General features: G+C 45.3%; 1 protein-coding gene across 7 annotated transcripts in view; it reads left to right on the forward strand.

The window, feature by feature from the left end:
• The window catches only part of Dennd2b (DENN domain containing 2B), a 199,668-nt gene that overhangs the window by 152,289 nt on the left and 22,888 nt on the right, over positions 1-24,491 (forward strand). For all 7 annotated transcript variants that reach the window (XM_057777384.1, XM_057777383.1, XM_057777385.1 and 4 more), the window contains 3 exons: positions 7,762-9,021; positions 13,354-13,490; positions 21,805-21,956. In XM_057777384.1, the coding sequence (XP_057633367.1) occupies positions 7,762-9,021; positions 13,354-13,490; positions 21,805-21,956 (1,549 nt within the window). The remainder of the gene's footprint in view (positions 1-7,761; positions 9,022-13,353; positions 13,491-21,804; positions 21,957-24,491) is intronic.

Genomic DNA, 24,491 nt, shown 5'->3' on the forward strand with positions numbered 1-24,491 from the left:
CTAGGCCGGGGTATTAGCCTTTACCTGTCCGTCCTGTGTACTAAGAGACGGCTTTTTTTTTGTTGTAAGAACTGTTCCTTACTGCTACTTCTTAGGGGGCTGAGATTACCACTGGGAGGAGAAGTCGCCCATCTTTTCTGTGCTGCCTTAGAAATAAGCTGGGGATGGGGCACAGATATGGCTTAGCTGTGTTTGTGGAAGTGAAAAGGCTTCTCAGTTTATCCATACACCCACAGCAACCTTTTGCTTAGCTTGGCCCTGCAAGTCTTTGTAGATCATGGCCTGCTTTTGTCACTTAGAGGCTGAGGCTTTCTGGATCCTGGAGAGTTTCTAGTCATTAAGATGGGATTAGCTGGGGAGCAGGAAGGCTGAGATGTTACCTCATCTTTTTTGGGGGGGGGGGAGATGTGCAGTGAATATTCAGTATTTACCTTTTTATTTTACACATGTCTTTTTATACCCAACTCCAAAAGGGGAAGGGGCGAGGCAACAGACTTCATCAACATGATAAAAAGAATAAACAGAGCATCTCTGACCTTTGGTCAAGATGGAGGTGATACACCTCTATACTCAAAATACTAATTAACCACTCTAGGTCAGGACCTCTTGTTTTGTAGCCACCCGTTGTCAACAACTCTGAAGAGCAAAACAAGCTTGAGCTCTCTGACCTCTAGTCAAGGCAGAATGGACTCACATCTGTGGGCCCTGACATCTGTACCCTGCACTGATCTCTTCTATTGTAACATCTGACATTTACAACAGTACAGCTAAAACTAATCCTTGTTGATACATTACCATTTATTAAAGTGTGTACTTAATGCATATTTTCTGAGGTTTAGTTATATCCTTTGGCACTTTTTGACTTGGACGAGTCCTTAGCTTTCCTTGCTTGTTACTGATGATTTTGACAGTTATGAACTATACTGGTCAATTACCTCATCTTACTGCTGTATTGAAACTCTGCTGAAGTGGGTTGTGGGTTGTTGAGATTTTAGTCTAAGGAATAAAATACTAGTTTTAGTGACAAGACTCAGGCTGTGTTCCTCCTTTTTCTCCTCCCCTGTACAGAGTAGCACATTGAGAATGCCATCCCAAGGTGAGGCCATCACAGAGTGATGGGAAAATGCTCATACTTGGGGAGTCAACAACCCATCTCAGTTGAGCAGTCAGTTTTGTTTGAAGGAGGCTAAACACCAATTGAGTAGGACACCCCCCCCCCAAAAAAAAAAGAAGGCTCACTTTCTAGTGTTCACAGCATATCCTGATGCCTCTGGGGTAATTACATGGGTACCTAAAACTCTCTCCCAAATACTTCCGACTTGGCCTCTTATTTAGTAACACCCCTGGCTATTCCCCTAACGTCTCCCCTTTCAACTTAAGCAAGCTTAGTTTAGAAGTGCACTGATAGCTTTCTCTCCAAAACAGTTCTGGGTGCACTTAGCAATATGTAGCAGGGCATCTTTTGGTACAAATGCTTCCTGCCATATTGTTTAAGAGAAGCAGTGTGTATACCTATAATTACAGCGCTTGGAAGATGGGGCAGAAGGATGAGGAACTGAAGGTCAGCCTCAACTACATAGAGTGTCCGAGGCCAGAGAGTTCAGAAAAGAGAGAAAGAAAAGAAGGCACAGGACCCACACTGGGCTTGGGTTATATTTGTAGCAGAAGGAGTAGTTTGCATTTTAAGGCTCAACTTCCGCCTGCATGTGTTGAAACATGCATACACATTGCTTTCTCTTTAAATTTGTTCTATTTTCATACCTCAGTTCATACCCCACTTTAGAAAAAAACAGTGCTTACTTGTCTTTAAATATTTATCTCCATGCATGTGTGTTTATATTCTTACATTCTTTTAAATTTCCTGTGTACATTCCCCCACCCCCTTTGCTTTTATCTGTTTTTCTAACTCCCTGTCTCCTGAAAAATGTTTATTTTGGCAAATTGTATGCCATGGTGTTGGCATCTGTGTCCGTGTCAAGCAATAGAACTGGCTGCTGCTGACAAGCTGTGGTACATCAGGTACCCAGTTCCACAGGGGCTGCCTCCCGCAGGGTAGGCTCTGGAACTGAGAACAGAGTGAGCCATCAAGGAACATCTTGGGTGTGTGTTGGTTGCTTTGTATTTGCTTTTGTCTTACGTTTCTCTTGGTCTTTGGGAGTTTTTCATGTTAGGTTTCAAACCAGAAGAAATAGCTGAGGTGCCTACCTAATATATCAGAGCAGACACCGGCTGCCATATTCTCCCTGCATCTCTCAGTCCCTACCTATCATGGGGACCCTCACGGCTGGCATAATCCATGACCTACCCTAAACTTCTCCAGCCCAGGAGTTGGGCTGCCCTTCCCTCAGCTGCTCTTCCTTATATAGTCCAACCATTTTGGTTACCTGTTTGTTTGTTTTTTTTTGTTTTTTTTTTGTTTTGTTTTTTCGAGACAGGGTTTCTCTGTAGCTTTGGAGCCTGTCCTGGAACTCCCTTTGTAGACCAGGCTGGCCTCAAACTCACAGAGATCCGCCTGCCTCTGCCTCCCGAGTGCTGGGACTAAAGGCGTGCGCCACCACCGCCCGGCTTTTTTTTTTTTAATCTACTCTCTTTTGGACCTCCTGGCTACTACATCTGGTTCCCCTCTCTCCCTTCTTCTTTCCCCTCCTCTTTCTCCTCACAGGGCCTCATGTCCATTCTGGACACTCCCAGATGTCCCTGCCTCTGGCCATGCTTTCCCACATATCTATAATAAACCTTCTTCTCCACTACACCTAGGAGCAATATGTCCTTCCTTTTTAGTTCTTCTTCTTCTTTTTAAAAATTCATCTGGTGCCAAAACCTGGGACCATTCATATTCCTTTCCTTTTTTATATTTTTTTCCAATCAATTCATAGTGTTCACTTTTATAAATTGACATCATCTTAGTCACACAGCTAGTGCCTATAGGTAATCAGAGAAAGTTTTGTTTTTGTTTTGTTGTTGTTGTTGGGTTTTTGTTTGTTTGATTGGTTGGTTGGTTTTGCAGGTTTATGTGTGTGTGTGTGTGTCTGTGTGTCTGTGTGTGTGTTTGAGGCAGGGTTTCTCTGTAGCTTTGGAACCTGTCCCGGAACTCCCTCTGTAGACCAGGCTGGCCTTGACCTCACAGAGATCCACCTGCCTGGGTTTAAAGGCGTGGGCCACCACTGCCTGGCAAAAGTATTTTATAAAGAATTTGAGATTTAGAGAATATAGATGACCTGCCCATGAGCATACAAAGGAAGTTGACAGAACTAGATTCAGATCTTTAGGCAGTTGGTCTGCTATACAGTTATTGCCATATGGGGGAAGGCTTTGGACTGACAGCCTTACTGGATGGCACTGAGTGTTTTCTGTATTTTTCTGTGTTGGGCAGACATAAAGGAAACTAGGGTTTTCACTGCTTATCTTTTCATTCATCCTTTATTCACTCACTCATTCATTCATTCAATATAAAAATTACATTTAGGTGCAGGGGGTATCAAAATTTAACAGGATAGTGTCATAAGCTCTAAATAAGTCCATTTGTAATCTGGTTAAGAAGATATGTTGGGAAACAGTCTGGTGCAAGTATGTCTAGCCTGCAGTTTGTGATCCACATATATCTCAGGATACCTGTGAATGTGGACAAGTGTATTTGTAAATGACAATGTCATGTTGCAGTGTCAAGCTTGGGACACCCTTTTAAGTATTATTACCACAATAAATACCTTTCCAGCTACGGTAGAGGAATTCAAAATTGGCCATTTCCACCTGGGGTAGGTGAAGGGGATTGGATGAAGAAAATCTAGGAGCTTGACATGCTTGACATGATGCAGGATTGGTATGGAGGGAGAGGCAGTATGAGATGATGAAGGGGAAGCCTAAGCAGAAACCAAATTATGGGGGCCTTGTCAGCTTGCTTTTAGTCTGCAGGTGTTTCAGTGAGTTGCACGGTATAAAGATGTCAGAAATGAGAATATGGACCAGAATAGGTTGAGGCTGAAGCAAAGAGAAATCAGTCCCGATGCAAGAAGAGATCTGAACAAAGGAAGTAGCAGTAGCAGTGGGAATGGGGGTAGGAGCTGTTTAAGGTATTAGGGAATGGAATTGATGAGATGAAGTTGTCGAGTAGGTGGGTTTGTTGGGGAGCAGTATGGAACCAGATGCATAGAGAAGGGGAAGAACACAGGCTTTTTGTTGTAATACAGAGCGGCAGGGCTGCGTCCCCGGCACCCAGCCACCCGCATGGCTAGCTTATGCCCCAAAATAATTACACGGAAACTGTATTCTTTTGATCACTGCCTAGCCCATTAGTTCCAGCCTCTTATTGGCTAGCTCTTACATATTGTTCTAACCCATTTCTAATATTCTGCGTAGTACCACGAGCTGGCTCACCAGGAAAGATCTTAACCTGCGTCTGTCTGGAGTGGGAGAATCATGGCGACTCCCTCACTCGGCTTCTTTCTCCCAGCATTCTGTCTGTTTACTCCATCCACCTAAGGGCTGGCCTATAAATGGGCCAAGGCAGTTTCTTTATTAAATGAAAGTAACTCCTCCATCAGCTTTTTGTCCTTTCTTTATCTATGGTGGTAAAACCAGAGGTAAAGAAGCACAAAACAGTGTATGGATGGCAAAGAAAAGCCAACTCTGTTAGGTGGTGCACACACACACACACACACACACGAGGAGGAAGGTGGGCTTTGTCTTTCTGGTCCTTGCTGGTTCTTAATGGCAAGATCTAGTGTATGTGTCATACAATATACCAAGTGGATGGAGAGTCAGGCTGTGTCATGGAGGTCACTCAGGAAGCTCTCCACTAACCTTTTCTGAATCTGAACCAAGGAAGCCACTGGGTACAATGTTCCTGAAGAATGACAGCACCAGGGTGGGAGATCAGACACCAAAAGAGGGTTTGCTCAGGGATTGGCACTGTCATTACCTTAGCCATCATTTTCTCTCACCTGACAGGTGAGGAATTGTCTACTTTCTCTCTCAACCTGTTTAGGGATCAAAGACAACTAAATGAAACTGAAGACTAAGGCTGAGTTATCTCTCGTGTCAGCAGATGCTGTGCAAATTCCTTGTTACAAAATCCAGGCATCCTGCCATCTTCCCACAGCCCTGTTGTATCTTTCCTTAAGCCTTCTGTGAGAAGTAAGAAATTCTTCTGAGCCTCTCCCTAGCCTGGGAGCAGAGACCTGTGGAGGCACTCTTCCTATATGCAACTGAGAATCACCCAGAGTCCTCTGTGGAATCCCAGGACTTATCTTTGTAGGTGGCTTTTATATCTGGGTCTTTATAAAGCAAGAGAGAATGAGGGCCCCTGTCCATTATGTGTAGGCTGGGTTCTCCTTAGGTTCAATGCTCTGCTTGTGCCTGCTACAGAGGGTTGAGGCACCTCCTCACTGATCAGGATCTTTAGTCATGAGCGTGGCTCTGCACTACAGTTCTCTCATCCATGCCCATATACACCTGCAATGGCTCTTGTTTGACTTGCCCTTTTAAAAAACAACTTAAGCATGTTGAGATTTCCTGTTATCAGGGCAGTCAGAGACTGTGACCCAACAGGGAATTGTCAGCCAATTCTTGACTCACCAGAGCTCCAGTTTTCTGTATGTGAACAGGTGGTGGCAACCACTTGGCTCAGAAACAGATGGCTGCTGTCCTGGAGATGGCATGACACTTTGGAGGCTTTGAAGCTGGACAGCCCAGCTTTTGATCAGCCAAATCTTCTCTGGTTTCAGTGTTAGCAAACTCTTGCCACCTTTGAGCTAATATTGTTCAGAAAGAATTCTTGAACCAGGCACGGTAGTTGCACGCCTTTAATCCCAGCACTTGGGAGGCAGAGGCAAGTGGATCTTTGTGATTTTGAGGCCAGCCTAGACTACAAAGTGAGTTCCAGGACAGCCAAGGCTGTTACACAGAGAAACCCTATCATGAAAAGCCAAAAAAAAAAAAAAAAAAAAAAATGGCAGTAATTATCACAGTAGATGCCAGAAGAGTGTGCTAAGGAGGAAGCTTGCTCAGAGCTCCTAAGTTTACTCACCTTTACCTCTTCCTACCATTTCTGTTCAACATTCATAGTGTTCTTTAGAGATGCTGACCACATGATAAGAGCTCTAGCAGGGAAGTCCCTGGTGCTTATAAATGCTGTGTCCAGTGCTCTGGAGAACGCTGGTGAACTATGCTTGGAGGCCTGAGAGTTTACAAAGATGGAAGGGGCAACTGTTTACTGGCTGTTTTCCATCTCTTATCTATTAAAAAGTTTTAAAATTAACATAGCATAGTAGGTTCCGCTATGGAATTTGAATACATACATGTATTCATTACCCTCCTCTCCTACCCTGAGACCTCTTTTTTCCCTTTCATAGACCCTTTTATAGTGCCATGACCCCCATAATATGTGTATTATGTATATGTGTGTAAATATTGGATCTGTATATGAGGGAAAATGTGGTTCTGTGTCTTAATAAAAGAATTTCTAATTCCATCTATTTTCTTGCCGATATCATGATTTCATTTTTCTTTATGGCTGGGTAAAACCCCATTGCATGTATGTACCACGTTGCTTTGATCTATTCATCTGTTGATGGATATCTAGACTATTTCCACTTTTTAGTTATTGTAAACAGTGCAGCAATAAGCATAGATGTGAAAGTATCTTTGTGCTTAGAGTCCTCTTTGTAGAGCAACAGAGTGTAGTGTAAATTTATATTGTGTCTTCACTACTTACCAGCTGAGTGACTTTGGTGAGATATGAATTTCTTTAAGTCGTTGTGTCTTTTTATTTGTAACATGAAGACAACAACACATAATAATGACCTAATAGAATTTTCATGAAGATAAAACTAGTTCATATATATAGGAACATTTTCTGAGATCTTTGTTAGGATTTCAAGCTGGGAAACAGCTGAGACTTGTTGGATATGAATCCACTGTTGTAGGGTAGCGCTAACTAACGAGCCTTCTGAAAAAGTGGGAAGATCTCTTTTTTGAAGGGCCTGCCTAACTTGGAGATCCTCATTCTGGTCTGGATAGTGGGATCTTATATCCAGTACCCAGTCTTAGGGGAGACACACCCAAGGGTTTAAAGGCCAAGTAGTTTGGGGCATATACATTTGGGAATACTTTAGAAAGTAATATGTTGGACATGTTTTTCTGAAGCTCATGAAAGTTGGTCATTAGCATCTTTTCTCATCTGTACATTCATTGGTATCACACTGATAGCTCAAGGAGATTTATACTGTAAAAAGCAGTGTTACCAGTCTCTGCTTTTTTCTACAGAGAGCCAAGCCAGTTATCCAGTTAGCAGCACGTTACTGATCTTACTGTTCTCTAATTGACAGCTACAGACTCTTGGAGTGTTCTAGTCCATTGTAGATCAGGGTTTTACTCCATATATTACTCAGGGTCTCTGAGGATGAACTAGACAGAAAGGCTCATGGAAGTTGGCCTGCTGTGGCTAAAAAGCTGTTCTCTACTCGAGGACAGCCTTGAGGATATATATTACCTGAAGAGTACTTTTTCCTTTGTTTTGGATGTACTATCCCAGGTTAGCCTCAGACTTACTGTGTAGCTAATGATAACCTTCAACTCATGATCCTCCTGCCTCCATCTCAAGTAATGGGAATGGGGGGCAGGACACTTAACAGAATATTTTTGAGACTTCTACAGGAACAGAATATCAGAATGAAACATGACCCCTCTGGTTTTTAGACTACTCATCACAGTTTTCTTCTCTCTCTCTTTCTCTCTCTCTCTTTTTTTCCTTTTTGCTCTTAGGTCTCAGTCAGTCTCTCCACCTCCAGTTTTGTACCCACCAAGAAGTCCCATCTACCCACTCAGTGATAGTGAAACCTCAGCCTGCAGGTACCCCAGCCACCCTAACTCCCAGGTGCTCCTCAAGGACCGGCACCCTCGTAGTCCTTCAGTCCTAGGCCCTCAGGATCCCTCCCCAGAGACTTCACCACCCATCTGTACCCTCAAGGCTACCAGCTTCAGTTTTTTGGACCGAACCCGTTCAGTACGCAAGAGAGAGGACCAGAAGGAGACTGTCCAGGGTGCAGCCCAGGATGTAGAGGGTGTGGCTGCTTGCCTCCCCCTTGCCCAGAGCACCCCATTCCTAGGGCCTGCGGGCCCACGGAGTGTTTCGCTGACTTGCACTGGTACCCGAGCCCATAGCCTGGGCATCCGGGAGAAGATTTCAGCATGGGAAGGTCGTCGAGAAGCTTCACCCAGGATGAATCTGTGTGGAGAGAAGCGGGAGGGCTCTGGGAGCGAGTGGGCAGCCAGTGAGGGCTGCCCCAGTGTGGGCTGTTCCAGTGTGGTGCCATCCCCCTGCAGCTCAGAAAAGACCTTTGATTTCAAAGGCCATCGGAGGATGAGCAGGACCTTCTCTGAGTGCTCCTACCCTGAGACAGAGGAGGAGGGAGAGGCACTCCCTGTGCGGGACTCTTTATACCGGCTGGAGAAGCGGCCAGGCCGGAGTGAGCCCAGTGCCTTGCTCAGGGGTCATGGCAGCAGGAAAGAGAGCTCAGCAGTGCTGAGCCGGATCCAGAAAATTGAGGAAGCCCTAAAGGAGCAGCCTGGCCGGGGTCTCCCCCAGCTCCCCAGCAGCTGCTACAGTGTAGACCGTGGAAGGAGGAAGACTGGAACCTTGGGCACCTTGGAGGAGCCAGCAGGGAGTGCAAGTTTGAGCTCCAGCAGCAGGGCAGCAGGAGTAGCTGGAATTGTGGGGGAGGCTGACCCACCTCTGGACAGGGAAGGCAGCGGTCCCACGAAGTCAGGGATCCCTGGAAATAGCCCTAGCCCTCAGCTGCTGCCTTCGAAGAGCTCTCCTGATCCCGCTGTGAACCCTGTCCCCAAACCCAAGCGTACCTTTGAATACGAGGCTGACAAGAACCCCAAGACTAAGCCAAGTAATGGTCTACCTCCTTCACCCACACCTGCTGCTGCTCCACCCCCCTTGCCTTCCACACCAGCCCCACCAGTCACCCGGAGACCTAAGAAGGACATGCGTGGTCACCGGAAGTCACAGAACAGGTAAGGCATGCCCTCTTGTGTCAGGTAGTGGGACCCAGTGGCATTCTTTTAAATGAAAGAAGCAGCAGATTGTGCTTGGGTCACAGGAGTGTGCTACAAGTTCTGAAGCACTGAGTGATTGTTAGTTTGGCAGTTGTGTCAGGGAAAATGGAATGGTTCTCTTGAGTACTCTGTCTCTCTCCCCTCTCATTTTGTAACTGGCCTGGAATTTGTTATGGACTTGACTGGCCTTGAACTCACTGAGATCATCTTGCCTTGGCCTCCTAAGTGTTGGGTTTAAAGTCATGTACTACTACCAGGCCTATTCTCCTGTTCTTGAATGGGAGGGGGGAGGGGGAGGGGGAGAGAGCAAGCTACCAGGCCTATCCTCCTGCTCTTGAATGGGGGGGGGGGGACAGAAAGCTGTTCTTGGCAGTGCTGGGTACTGAAGCTATTGGCTAGGTTTGTTGGGGTGAGCTATCTATGTTAAAGATTCCTTACATCACTGGAAGAAGGTTAAAGCTACCTTTATTTCCGGTCTTCCAAAGAAGGCTATCTGTTGAAGGACTGATAGAATATCAGCCTCACAACCACATGAAGTGCTGTGCTGAAAATTAATTTTTAAAACAATTTTTAATGATTTATTTTTATTTTACATACATTGGTATTTTGCCTGCATGCTTATCTGTTGGATCTCCTGGTACTGGAGTTATAGACTGCAGTAGGCTGCCATGTGGGTCCTGGGAATTGAACTCAGGGCCTCTAGAAGAGCAACCTGTGCTCCTAATGGATAAGCCATCTCTCCAGACCCCTGAAAATTTATTTCTTTAAGTTAAACTGTACCAGAGGATTATATTTTATCATTAATTCAGGGATGTTGACAAATTCAGTATGATTCCTTTCTCTTGAGAGCCTCCAGCCTGGACAGATGCCCTGGTTCTGTTTCAAAGGGTGGTTCTTGGATCCTGAAAGAGAGAAATATGGGAAAATATTTCACTAACTTCTTGGCGAAGTCTAAGAACTACCTTTTCTGGTTCCTGATCATTCCTGGCACTTTGGGTCCTGAACTAGCAGGGACCGCTCCTAGGTGTGACACGTAATATGGAGTTGGTAAAAGTTGAAAGATACCTGTTAACCTAATTCTGTGGCAGGTTGGAAGCAAGCATTCTTTGGAATCCTTACCTTTAACTTATACATCCCAAGATTGCTTCCCTTCTGGGAATGTTCTAATATGTTACCACTCTCCATGCTTCATCCAGCATATCCTATCTCAGATACAAAGTTTCCATGTGTAGAGGGAGAATCACAAAGTTTCAGACTCCTGAGTCGGGATACCTTATGGCTATATACAGGCTTATGTTTTGACCTTTCCCAGGAATGCTTATTGGCTCCTTAATTTACTTATCAGTCTCCAAGTGAGCTTGCTTTGAACATATTCATCTGTTTCTGCTAACATCCATCTAGAGCCTGCTGTACACCTTACCTTGTGCTGGTCCAAGGGACACAGAGACAAGTTGTGGTTCTTCCTTCAAGGACTTGATGATCTGATACATAGAGAAATCGCAGATACCATGATATGCATCATGACCCCTTGCAGTGCGGAATGCTGTAGAGACTCAGAGAAGAAGCATCTAAATTCAGCTCAGAAGTAGGGAAGGTTACTCCTGGGGGTAGTTAGTGAGCCAGAGTTAGAATAACAGAAAACAGTTGGCTAGGTAGCAAGGAATAGGGAAGAGTTGATCAACCCAAAGGTATTATGTGTATTCCCACACATCACATTTGCATGTAATGTACAGAGAGAGAGGGGAGGGGAGGGGAGGGGAAGGGAGGGGAGAGGAGAGGAGAGGAGAGGAGAGAGGAGAGGAGAGGAGAGAATGAGAACGGTGGAGTCTTTTAAAGAATTTTTTCAGACTTTGGCCTGTGTATTTGGAGAAAAAGAGGAACAGTTCAGAAAGTGTGAGCTGTTGTGTTTGCTTGTCTGAACCTTGAATGTTTTTCCCCTAAGGAGGACATGATGATAAGTTTGTTTATGTATGTCACGTGTGCTTCTAAAAGACTTATTTTAAAGAAATGTAAAATCCAGATACTTACTATATGCAGTCGGGTGGGGGGGGTAAATTTCTGAGGAAGAGAGGCTGGGGAGCTGGCTTAGTCCGTTTCGTGCTTGCCACACAAGGATGAAGATTGGAGTTTGTATCCATAGCACCCATGTGAAAACTGGGCATGATACATGGCAACCCCAGCTGGTGGGGGTGGAGTCAAAACAGACATATTCCTGAAGCTTGCTGGCTAGCCAGCCTAGATGAATCGATGAACTGCAGAGACTGTATATCAAAAAAACAAGGCACACAAGAATGGCACATACCTTTAATTAATCCCAGCACTTGGGAGGCACGTGGATCTCTATGAGTTTGAGAAAAGCCTGCTCTACATAGTAAGTTTCAAGCCAGCTAAGGCCACACTGAGTGAGACCCTGTCTCAAAAACAAGGTGAAGAACAATCAAGAAAGATAACCATGTCTGGCTTCCACACCTACATGAACATGTACATACATGCACACACAGCAACAACAAAATCCTGGGGGAAAAGTAGACTATATTTATCTTGATGAGAAGCAATGTATTGACCTTCAACATGGTACCTGTATAAAATGTCCAGTATTTGACTATTTAGCTTGGTAGTATTTACCCTATACAGAAGCTTATGAGTCATTAGAAATAAAGTACTTGGCCATGGATATTTGTACATATGAGGAAAGGAGAGCTAAAGACAGAATTCTGAGAGACCATGGCATTGAAAAGGACATTTAGAACTGCTTATGGTGGTACATGCTTTCAATCTCAACACTCAGAAGGGTATAAGCAGGTCTCTATAGTGAATTCTAGGTCAACTAGGGCTATATAGAGAGACCCTACCTCAAAATAACAAATATAAGAACAGCCTTTTAAAAAAGGAAATCTCGCCAGGCATAGTGCTGCACACCTCTGTCAGCACTTGGAGCTGATGGAAGAGCAGCACGAGAATACCGGGATAAGGACTGTAGTGTTAGGTTGTTTGGTTGAATGCTGCAGAGGGGCTAGGCGAGCTTAAGAGAGTGGTCCTTGACTTGCAACCCAGGGCTCTCAAGATGAGTATTCAATAAGCAAGAAAGAAAGGATGTCGTTGAAAGAGTAAGGCACTCAAAGATAAGAAATATTCAGTCACACTGTCTCTTTTTCCCCTAAGAGACATGAGGGGAAATCCAGAGGACCTGTATCGTGGAAAGAGAACCAACTCCTAAGTTGTTCTCTGACCTTCACATGCATGCCTAAAAGAAGTAAACATAATATTTCTAAAAGGGTCAGACCCATGTCAAATGTGTCATCTCATTGAACTTCACTGGAAGGGATATGCCTTGGATAAAGAGAGAATGTAGCCAGAATCCCAACTCAGATAAGGAGAGAAGATATCTTAGGATCCAAGAAGCTGTGGTTCCAATTCTGCAGTGTAGGTTGTCTGGGGGGTAGAAAGGAACAGTGGGCTGGCTGGAGGGGCACTACAACAGATTGTCCTCCTAGCTCTACTAAAGAAGAGTTCTGACTTTCTTTGAGGGTTCAGCCCTTCTTGAATTAACAAGCCATCCTGTACTATTTCCTCTGCCCCTCTAACAGCCCTGGACATGACCTTCCAGTATAGAGTCCTTATGGCGTGCTCAGAGTCCTTGCTAGGAAGCTGGTTCATTGTTCTATTCCTTTGGAAATGGCAGACTTTTCTCAAGAAGGATACTTTCTTTCTAAGTCTGAGAGGTCAGAATTGTGGTTGGAAGTTTAGACTCTGGAAGCAGGCAACCTTGGAAAATCTTGCCTTCGTGCCTCCAATCTTCTTGTTCATAAATGGCACAGTACTTGTCAGCTCTGTTCTGAAGGCCAACGAGATGACACAGGAACAGGAACATTTGACATGGCATCTGACCACTTTTTAAAAATTAATTGTGTTTATCTATTTTAGGCTTGTATGTGGAGGTTAGAGGACAACTTATAAGAATTGGTTCTCTTTCTACCACATGGGTCCTAGGAATTGAACTCTGGTCATTAGGCTTGGTGGCAAGTGCCTTTTCCTGCTGAGCTATCATCTCACTAGCCCAGACAGGATGTTTTTAAACTGTGGAAATTATTACCTCATACTGATATTATAAAAGATGAGCACATTGCAGTCACTCAGACTGGGGCCCTTTAGACTATCTTGTCTTCTTGCTTGGAAGTGTAGTAACAAGCTTGAGGAGGAAGGCCTCTGATTGTGACTGTTTTCCATGGCTGTTGCCAGCAACACAAAGGGATCTGGTCCAGCCAAAATGACTCTTGCTCTTGTCCACAGAAAATCCTTTGAGTTTGAGGATGCATCCAGTCTCCAGTCCCTGTATCCCTCTTCTCCCACTGAGAATGGTACTGAGAGTCAACCCAAGTTTGGATCCAAAAGCACTTTAGAAGAGAATGCGTATGAAGATATTGTAGGTAAGCAATGGTAGAGGTGGCGGGGGTGGGCCTTCCCTAGGAGCTATGGAAGAGCTACTAGGAGATGCTCATGTGGAACACTATGGTAATTACCACCTTAGGTAGTTCCTGGACATGGCAGTAGAGCATCTCAGCTGATTAAGCCTAGCCCTGAGTGAACTGAAATCCAGAGGGCCTTTGGGACCACAGGAAGGGACAAACAACATCATTTCCTTTCTTATGTATTTGGAAGACTTGAGAGACCAATGGATACTCTTCCTTAGCTGTATACCCTTAGGCAAGTCACTTAACTTTTGAAGGCTCTGTTCTTCTGTAAAACAATGGCAATATGAGAATCTGAACAATTGTACTAATAGTAATACTACTTAAGATTGTTGTTAGGATGTTTAGAGAGATGGGTTAGTGGTTAAGAGTACTGGATGGCCTTTCAGAGGACCCAGGTTCAATTTCCAGCACCAACATGGCAGCCCACAACTGTCTGTAACTCCAGTTCCAGATCTCATGCTGTCTTCTGATCTCCATGAGTACTACATATGCATGATGCACAAGTATGCATTCAGACAAATGCTTATACACATATAAAGTAAAAATAAATAAAATCTCAAAAAAAATGTTGTTAGGATTAAATGAGCTAAGACTATGGCACTGCTAGATCTGGTGTCTAGGATAAGCCTGCTTCCTGGTTCGAGAACATCTGTGATTCCCCAGTGGCTTAAGAGGCTTAAGAGGCTAGGGAGCTCAGTGGGGTTCTATATTGTCACCTATCCTTTATGAGAGTTCTTCCTTCTTGACCTAATTCCCTCCCAGAGACCCACTCACAAGGACTTTGGGTATGGATTTTGAGGGGGCAGACATACAGATGCATATCCCAGTTACAGATCCTAGAAAAGGGCAGAAGACTCCTCTGTCACAAAGGACTTTGTTATTTATGGCACAGCAGGCAGCATGAGCTCCATATTTCCCCAGGCTCCCTCTCCTTGGCCACAGTGGCATGGGGCTTTGGGAAGACGGCCTCAGTAGAGACATCAAACCACACATTTAGAGGAGACACCGGGTTTTTCAAAGACTTTTAGTAAATCTGTCCAATCATTGCCCTACAAAAGCAGTTTCTGGTCAGTAAACAGATTGCCTTTGGCTGGTCCATCAACACTACCCTTGCTTTCCAGGCTATTTCCTATATAAACGCCGGGAGAACATAGTTTGGAATCATTCATTCTTCCTGCCCTGCAGAAAGGCAGCAGTGCAGTGCTGTTAGAGCTGCTTCCCAGCCAGGGAGTGAGCATGGTGTGTGCAGGCTTGATTTCCAGGGTCTGCAAAGGAATGGATGACATAGTCCTGGGTTTGGTTTATTTTGGGTATTTTTGTTGTTGGTTTTTTTTGTTTTTGTTTTTGTTTTTTTTGCTTTTTCGAGACAGGGTTTCTCTGTGGCTTTGGAGCCTGTCCTGGAACTAGCTCTTGTAGACCAGGCTAGTCTCGAACTCACAGAGATCCGCCTGCCTCTGCCTCACAAGTGCTGGGATTAAAGGCATGCGCCACCACCGCCCGGCTATTTTTGTTTTTGAGACAGGTCTTTTGCTGTGCTTCTTAGGTTAGTCTCGAACTCTTAAGTCCTCCTGCCTCAGCCTTTTGAGTAACAGGATTATAGTAGGCGCAAGCTATCCTTTGGCTATTTTTGGTGTTCATTTTAGTTCTATCCTTATCTCCTTCAGGGGAGCTTTGATTCCATGCAAAATGTGTCTCTGAATAGATAAACAAGGCAGGGAGAAGCAGTGTGCTGTCCTCATTTCAGTGCTGTCTTGCTCCATCTCAGGCCTTGAATTTGGAGAACATGTCTTAATATTAGAAAGAATGGTGGCCACAGTAGAGAGAACCTTCCAGATTCTTAGGATATGAGAATCTTAGGAAGAAGTCTGCTTTCCCTTTTGATCTGTGCCATCTCTTCATAGTTTCCTCCTTATTTTGGTTTATCTCCATTTTACTTTACTTTATTTTAGCTTTTCAAGACAGAGTTTCTCTGTGTAACAGTCCTGTCTGTCCTAGAACTTGCTTTGTAGACCAGGCTGAGATCTGCCTGCCTCTGCCTCACAAGTGCTAGGATTAAAGGTGTGCGCCACTACTGCCTAGCTTATCTTTATCTTTATATATGTATATATAATTGTTTTATGTGTCTGGGTGTTCTGCCTGTCTGTGGAGATTGGAATAAGGCATCCAGCCCCTACTGGGAACTAAACTCTTGTTCTCTGTGAGAGCAACAAGAGGTCCTAACCGCTGAGCTGTTCACTAGCCCCCTTAGTTTCCTCTTTGCAAATTACTGGTCTAGCACTTTGGGGGTTATAGTAGCAGTATTCAGACCCACAGACGTACTGTTTTCCTATGTATGGGGCATGGGGCATGTAGCATGTGTCCATGGAAAAGTGCATTGCTGCAGTAAGACTGGAGGTACGAGAGCCCTCTGGCAACAGGAAAGACTGTGGAGGGAAGCCTTTTCTCTACTACTTGGGAAATGATAGCTCTGTATTCAGAGCTAGCACAGAACTGTGGGGATTGGAGCCAAAGGTCCAGAATTAAGGAAAGCAGTCAAGAAAGAAGCTTTAGTTCCTGTTCTATTGTGTACAACTTTCATCTCCAGCGTATCTGTCAGAGAAGCATCCAGTCTGCTATGTATTTCCTTATACCCTTACACAGCATCGCAGAGTGGAAGGACATTTCTAGTGAGTGAAGAAACAGCTCTGTTGCTTCATCTTCTCATCCTCAGCCAACCCTCTCTGCCTCCTAGCACAGGGTCTTTTTCAGTTGGCAAAAATTGTAATGTTATCATTGCTGCTCAAGGCTCTCGAGCATTACTGTGACTGCTGTATGATGGCAGAAAGTTATAGTTTTTTAATATCCCTGCAGTACAACTGGCAGGAAGAACTGCGATCCTGTTTGCTTACATGCCTTAGGAGGCCTTTCTGTGCTGCCAGAGGATTCCAGGGGTAGATATATCCTTACAGCAACTGAACTAAGAGAAGGAGACAGGTGACTTCTCTTTTTCTCTAGACTCTGTTTAGGGCTGTGTCTTAGTTAGTATTTCTATTGTTGTAAAGAGACACCATGACCATGGCAACTTTTACAAAGGAAAACATTTCATTGAGGTGGCAGCTTACAGTTTCAGAGATTTAGTTTATTATCATCATGGCGGGGAGCATGGTGTCATGCAGGCAGACATGATGCTGGTGTATGTTGGTCAGAAGGCAACAGGAAGTGGAATGTGACACTGGGCATAGCTTGGGCATATATGAGACCATAAAATCTACCCCCACAGTGACACATTTCCTCCAACAAGACCTTGCCTACTCTTAACAAGATATACTTCCTCATAGTGCCATTCCCTATGAGTTCAATGGGGCCAGTTACATTCAGAGTGCTTGGGGGGAATTTTCTGAAGGTAGTGTCCTAGGCCTTCTTAGGAGAGGAGGGTATCTGCCTCTCATGTATTAGGAAGACGTTTCTACTTTGGGATATTACATTGAGAGACAAGAAATGTAGGGACTGCTTGGTTGCTTCTTGGATGAATGAGGTAAAGCTAGGGGGAAGTACTGTACATGATAAAGTTGGGGTTGGGCAGCTTAATTGCTTAATTGCTTGCCTAACTTCTGGATCTTTAGAGCCTTGGGATGAAGGAATGGGTGTGAGACATAGAAAAGACTGTAAGGTAATCTCTAGGCTCTGAGTTCGAGTTCGGTGATTATGTTTTGTGGGTTGGGGTGGAGATACCCTCGAGTGTCTGTTAGGCCAATGCCTTGGGTGTGTTTTTGTTTTGTGTCTCCAACAGCAGCTCAGTCTGAATCTTAGGATCTAACCAGAGATGTTTGAGGAAAAAATACAAGGGAAAACATTTTCTTTCTATTAGATTCTGGTTGATTTTTCCATCCACTTTCTTCAAAGAGGCTCAAGAATGTGGAGACCTCTTAGAGACTTCTAGAGCTTTCTTGCTGAACTTTGAAGGTCACTTCCTCCCCCCCCCTTTTTTTTTTTTTTTTACTTAGAATTGATTATTAGCCCTGACTTCTAAGAGCCTTGGTCTTGCCCAGCCTCTGCTTTGTAGAATTAAGACTGTTCCTAATTCCAGCTGGGTTATCCAGCTTTGTGCAAGTTGAGGTCCACTGGGACACAGGAAGCTGTGTCTGGGCCTATGATGATGGATCTATGAAGGAGGCAGAGAGCACCCATGATAATTTTTCATCTTGGCTACATCCCTTTGACCTCGTGCTCCTGAACTGTTAGAGATTGTAGCCCACTGGCTCAGAGGCTAATAAGTCATCTTTGTTAACAGCAAATATGAGCAAGGCACTTTGGGACATTTACTGTCCACATCAGGCATGATTCCTGAGGTACTGGGGAAACCTCAGAAAGGCTGAGATTTAATAGGCTGCCGATTTGCAATAGTAGGGTTCAAAAAGAAACTTGTTGCCTTGCTGCTTCCTGAGGCTGTTGACAATGAAGACTGTACCGTATCAGCTTGCTAAGGAGTAATATAGAGTGGCCTCTACCTAATCAAGTAGCCTGGGCTGCATTCCTGTTGAGATTCCCACTCCTGTCGGTTAGCTGAGGCCCAGTGAGAGCTTCCAGGATACTGTTCAGTGGGATACAAGTCAGAACAGAGCCAGTAGATCTTGCCAGTAAAGCCCTTTCAGCTTTTTCTCTGCCTTCTCTCATTCACCCCCAGGCTAGGCAACAGTAAGGAACAGAAGGAACCTACCAGCATGGATGGTGCTTCAGCAGGAAGCAAAGCAACCAAGAAGTGTGGCTCAGGGAAAGATGCCCAGGGCTGTTGGGAATTGGGGTCAAGCCTTGGAGGGTGGGTAACAGAAGTCCCCAAGGAAACTGGACCCCCAACCTGGCCCTTTTCCCTTCTGTGTCAGGAAAGGAGAAAGGTGGTGACCTAGGAGAAACAGCTTATTGAAGCCAGAGGATGGCTAGAAAGGGAATCTACAGACCTAAGGCCTTAGCCATGTTTGCAGCCCTGTTAGCTTGGAGTGTTATGGGTATCTTGAATAGATGTACTCTTTTCTAAACTTTTATTCTAATTTATGAGAGAGTGGGGAATGAAAAGGGCAGTTTTCCTGTATGACACCCCGAAGAGTGGGGCTAGGACCTGGTGGACCTGGACCCTTCTTGCAGAAAGATCAGCATGCTGGGATTGCATTCTGGCAAGCCTCTTCAGAAGAGTGCAAAGCAGAAGTGACTGAGATGCCTCTGGCCCTTATCTTGTCAGCAAGGCTGGGAAAGGTTGAGACCTCTGGTTCCCGAGCCAAACTTGATAAGATGGGGCTGCTCAGAGACAGTATTAGCTTACCGTCCTGTCACCCTCCAAATGCTGTACGGACTGCCCCGAGGAAGCCATGTGGGCAGGGATGCACGTGAAAGGCATGCCGTCTGTCCAACTCCCTGTCTCCCATCAGTACCTGTCATTCCGCTCTGACCTCTCTAGCCTTCACTGTAAGCTGTTCTGAGCACTTCGTCGCAGCTTCTGCTTTGGTATTTACTTGCTCTCAGCAAATTCGGTTTATTGGCTCTAGAACTCGGCATCTCTTCGCTCTTTGTCCATCTATACCTCCATGCATCTTTCCTGCCTGCAGAGATAGGTGATTGGGATTTCACCAGTGAAACAGTCCTAAGAATCACCAAGAGTGGATGACAAGTGCACTGGGATCAGGTTACTTAGAGTACAGAAGAAGGAAGCTGGTACTAAGACTGGACAGAAAGAGCAGGCACCGGAGGCAGTCCCAGCATGTGGAAGTAGGTGCTTTCCAACTGTTCTTCCTCAGATTGTCATCAGCAGGTAGCCACACTGTGCATCTACTGCTCCTCTGGGCCTCATCTTACACTTTTTTCTTGGAGCTTTAGGTTTTATATCATTTTACAAAGCTCTGATTCTGAGGAAAGATGAAAGGAGAAGAGGAGATAAGGATGAAGAGAAAAAGGAATTAAACTTAGCTCTCACAGCATGGCCCTCAGACACTATTAGGAAGTTTATAAATACCCGAGGCATCAGTTGTGGGGGCAGGAGGAGGGAGCAAGTCCATCCATCTCCCTTGCTGTGCCCATCCTCTCTCCCTCCCTGCTCTAGGGGCTTTTGATAATGTATAAACAGTTTTGGTTGTGGCTGAGGGAGGCTGTTGTCAAGCTAGTGTTGAAAGGCCAGAATTGCAGTAAACATCTATAAATGGTCAGCTCAGAGAACCTTGATGGAAAGGGATTGAGACTGGCCTTCCTATAGGCTGGGGATAATAAGGATCCTGGCCAATCATGTGACCCAAGACAATTTGAATAAGTTGTGAAATAAAAATAAACAAATATTCTTCCCCAATCTGGACAGTAATGCACTGGTCCTGTTTTACAGATCAGGAAGAATTATGCCCTAGCATTCGTCATCACCTTCACCTCACAGCCTTGTAGGATATTTGCTAGGTGGGAACTAAGAAGTAGAAAATCCACCCCATTTCCTGCCGAAGTATACCTCACAGTGGAATAGACTGGAAAAAAAAAACTGCAGGGGATGCTGGGCTTAAGACTTGAGACAGACAGGGCCACTGGGCCAGCTTTTCTTAGTCAGCACGCTGGAATGAAGAAGAGTCATTTAGTGGCTTGGCTATTACAGGAAGAGATCAGCTCCACTTCTGGGGACCATGTGGTGTTGGGAATCACTTAATCCAGCCCTAGCTCTTTTCTTGACCCATCCTTGACTCACAAGTTTACAGAAATCTGTATTGCTCTTGCTACAGTCTGTGGCCTTACTCCCTCACCTCCATAAAGGCATTTCATAAACTCACTGTGGTCTCTTATTTAATAAATAGATGCTACAGTTTAGGAGAACCTCAGCCTCTCAAGGAATCTCTAAGCAGGCTAGGTTTGGGCTTTTCTCCTGTACCCTGTTTAGGGAAGTTGTAATTCTAGCAGCCTCTGTTTCTAGTCCTGTAGGAGTAGGGTCTCAGCCACTGTGGGGGGTAAGGCACGCAGTTGTCTGCCGGATAGGCATGGGACTCAGCATTCGTCCAAGCTCAGTCCTGCTCACAGTGCAGGAGCAAATCCTTCCCTAGGCATACTAACTGCTGCAGGGATCCCAAACAGTGGCAATGGGACTAGGGCAAGAATTCAGAAAGATAAGAGGAGGGAAAGTGAGGGTTGTATTTGTAAGGAGTCTCTTTGGATCTTGTTACAACAATGATTTTATTGCTGGGATTAAGCCTGGCCTGATGATTCAACATGACTGGTTGGTATTATTGTACGTTAGAAAAGCATCATTACTTTAATCCCAGCACCCAGGATCCAGAGGCAGGTGGATTTCTGTGCATTTGAGGCCAGCCTAATATACAGAGTTGAGGACAGCCAGGGCTATACAGAGAAGCCCTGTCTCAAAAAACCAAAGAGAGAGAGGGAGGGAGGGAGGGAGAGAGAGAGAGAGAGAGAGAGAGAGAGAGAGAGAGAGAGAGAGAGAGAGAGGAGAGAGAGAGAGAGAGAGAAACAAAAAGCTTCATTATGTATCAGAGAGACGGAGGGACAGGAAAGGTTGTATATCAAAAATCTTACAATCTTTAAGGGCAGAGGCTTTCCTGAGATTTTCTGGTAGTGTCAATACAGTGCCTATTTCTAGAAACTGGCCCTGAGACACAAGAACTCTCCCCTTTCTTTTGGCCCAGGCTTCTTCTAAGCCTTTCACACTCCCATGTCACTGCAGAAAAGTCTGCTAAATGGGGAGTGGCGAGGGTTCTCTGCTGCGATTAGCAGCAGAGAAGGTAACTGATGTTATGCTGAGAGAGATAGATGGAACAAAGTTTCACTGAATGCTCACTGTGGCTATTTTGGCCCTCTGGCTGCCTGAGACAAGATCCCTTCCTGAAATACTTGGAGAGCAGAGGAAGAGGATAGAGGAGGATCTGGCAAAGATCTGTCCCCTCAAGTTCTTCGAGTTCTTTCATGCTCACCCCTGAAAGTGGATCCAGGGAGATCCATGGAGAGCTGAGTACAGGGACAGTTATGGGATCTCTAAAACCCTTTCCAGAAGTGCCAATCTCCAGGGGCTTTACCAGCATAAGGGCTAGAGCCAGGGACAGATTTGTGGTGTCAGCTTTGTCCTCTACCAGTCTTGTGCAATCCCTAAATTTATAAAGCAGTGGCCAGACGAGGCCGAACTGAACTGGAAATGGGGAGTAGGGGCCTCGCCTGTGGACTTGGAGCCTCCCCACTGCAGATGGTGATTGTGTGACTCATTAACTGAAGCTGTTCTCTGTGGTTTCTCGCCTTCCCTTCTCTAACTCTGCCTCCTCTGCAGGAGAGCTTTCCAAGGAGAATCCCTATGAGGATGTGGACCTAAAGAACCGAAGAGCTGGAAGAAAATCTCAGCAACTGTCTGAGAACTCCTTGGAATCTTTGCACAGAATGTGGAATCCCCAAGACAGGAAGTACAACAACCCACCCATGCAGGTAATGCAGTTCTGGCCTAGGCAGAATGAGGGCCTGTCCTCAAGGGATGGGGTCAGCTTTCTCTTATGCTCTCGTCCTGGCCATGTTGAAACTGCTGTGGACAATTGAGATGTGTCTTTAGGCCATCCTGTCTTGTTTTCTCTTTTCTCACCATCTAAGTTCTAGCAACAAAACCAAACCAGGAGACCCCAAAGACCCCTATCAGTATTCCTTCCTTCAGTGGCAAACAGGAAGATAGGACTCTCTTTAGAGCCTTCACATTCTGCAGCTCTGCCACAAATCATCTTGGTACTGGCATCTGAGGGTCCATGGCCAGACTTAAAGAGCCAGCCAGCATCAGGAGCCTCTCAGAGTGCGAGGGCTCAATAAGGGCCTGTGTGCTCAAGGTGGGTTCCAACTTTTCTTAGTCTCTGTTCTCACTAGGACTTGGTGGAGGTGTTGCCTCAGGAAAGAGTTATATACCTAGGGACTCCTACCATGCTAAAAGCCTTTGTGGGAAGCCAGGTAGTGATGGAGGAAGGTCATTGATTAATTAATAAAAAAACTGCTTGGCCTCATAGATTAGAACATAGGTGGGTGGAGTAAACAGAACAGAATGCTGGAGGAAGAGGAAGTGAGCTCAGATGCAGGGCAGCTCCTCTCAGAGCCAGACGCAATGCAGCCAGCCGCCAGGTCAGACATGCTGAATCTTTCCCGGTAAGCGCACCTAGTGGTGCTACGCAGATTATTAGAAATGGGCTAAATTAATACGTGAGAATTAGCCTAGAAGAGGCTAGATATAATGGGTCAGGCAGTGTTTAAAAGAATACAGTTTGTGTGTTGTTATTTCGGGGCATAAGCTAGCCAGGCGGCCGGGAGCTGGGTGGCAGGAAGGCAGCCGCAGCTCCTACGACAAGGTAGGGTGTCCTAGGGATGTCACCTTCCTAGCAATTGGGCTGTGCACTGGAGAGCTCCAGTGTTTATGGAGAAAGGGGTGGGCATGTCGATTGGGACTGGGGAGAAGGGTAGCCCAAGACATTGTAGAACCCTGCTCTCTCTCTGGAAGACATCACAAAGCAGAGTAGACTGGCGGGAGGGAATAAGGAGAAGTGTTTGGGAGTGGGAAGATGGCACTGTGGGTAAAATCCTTACTGTACAGTGTGAAAACCTGAGCACAGATTCCACAGAACCCAGGTAAAGTCAAATGCAGTAGCATTGGTCTATAATCCCAGTGCTCCTATAGCAAGATTGGAAGTGGAGAATATGAAGACACTGGTGGGTCACTTGGCCTGACATATGCAGAAACAAATAATAAGAGACCCTGACTCAAACAAGGTGGAAGGTGAGGACCAACACCTGAAGCTGTACTCTGCATGTGTATACCCACAGTCATATAGGTACATACACACACATTGCACACACCTTCAAAACAAAAATGGGCTGCAGAGCAGTTAAGATCACTTACTATTGTTGGGCTGTGGTGGCACATGTCTTTAATCCCAGCATTTGGGAGGCAGAGACAGGCAGATCTCTGTGAGTTCAAGGCCAGCCTGGTGTACAGAGTGAGTTCCAGGACAGCCTGGGCTATGCAAGGAAACCCTGTCTTGAAAACAACAGCAACAACATTACTATTCTTGTAGAGAACCCAGGTTTAGTTCTCAACACCAACATGGCAGCTCACAACCATCTGTAACTCCAGTTCCTGGGGGTTTAATGTCCTCTTCTGACCTCCACAGATACCAGGCACACATGTGGTACACATACATACATGCAGGCAAAGTACTCAACACGTAACATAAATAACTCTTTTAAAAATGCCAACAACAATAAAGATGCATGTGTGGAATGGAGTGGAGGGAGGGAGGGAGGGAGGGAGGGGGAGAAGGAGAGAGAGAGAGAGAGAGAGAGAGAGAGAGAGAGAGAGAGAGAGAGAGAAGAAAGAAAGAAAAATGAAAGGCCCAAAGAAACTTTCAGACAAGCTTATTCTGGTCTTACCAGGAAGCAGGAAAAGCCAGCAGGGCAGGAAAACAGGCAGGCTGTCTCTGACCTACCCAAGTCACTATTTAACTGGACAGATGAAAGGACCTGCATGGTTATAATGTTCTGCAGAAAAATATATAAATGGTTTCTTCATGTGGTGGTTTTAATAAAGCATCTATCCTTTTGATGTACTGTAAGCTTCCATTGGATTTGTATTGCTTGCCTGATTGGCTTGAAAAAGATATTGGCTGTGGAAAGGAAGGAGGATTTGTTGAAAAGTGAGGAGAGACAGAGTGAGATAAAACTTGGGTGGGCTTTCTCAGGAAGTACCTCTGTTCCCAGAAGTCTCACTATCAATTATCCAATTAGGTGTTCTATACTGAAGAACATGAGCTATTGATTGGGGATATACAGGGAACGAGGCAGCCCAGAGTGGCATGGTGAGAGGGAGCCTCTTGAATGTGAGACCGGCCTTACTCAACTTTGATAACCACTGCCCAAGAGCTCTGTTCTCTGAGGAAGCAGGGCCAGACTGCAAGGACCATACAGCAGAGCAGGCTATTGGGTAGGTTATGG

Source organism: Chionomys nivalis, chromosome 8, assembly GCF_950005125.1.
Source record: "Chionomys nivalis chromosome 8, mChiNiv1.1, whole genome shotgun sequence".
Lineage (NCBI taxonomy): Eukaryota > Metazoa > Chordata > Mammalia > Rodentia > Cricetidae > Chionomys > Chionomys nivalis.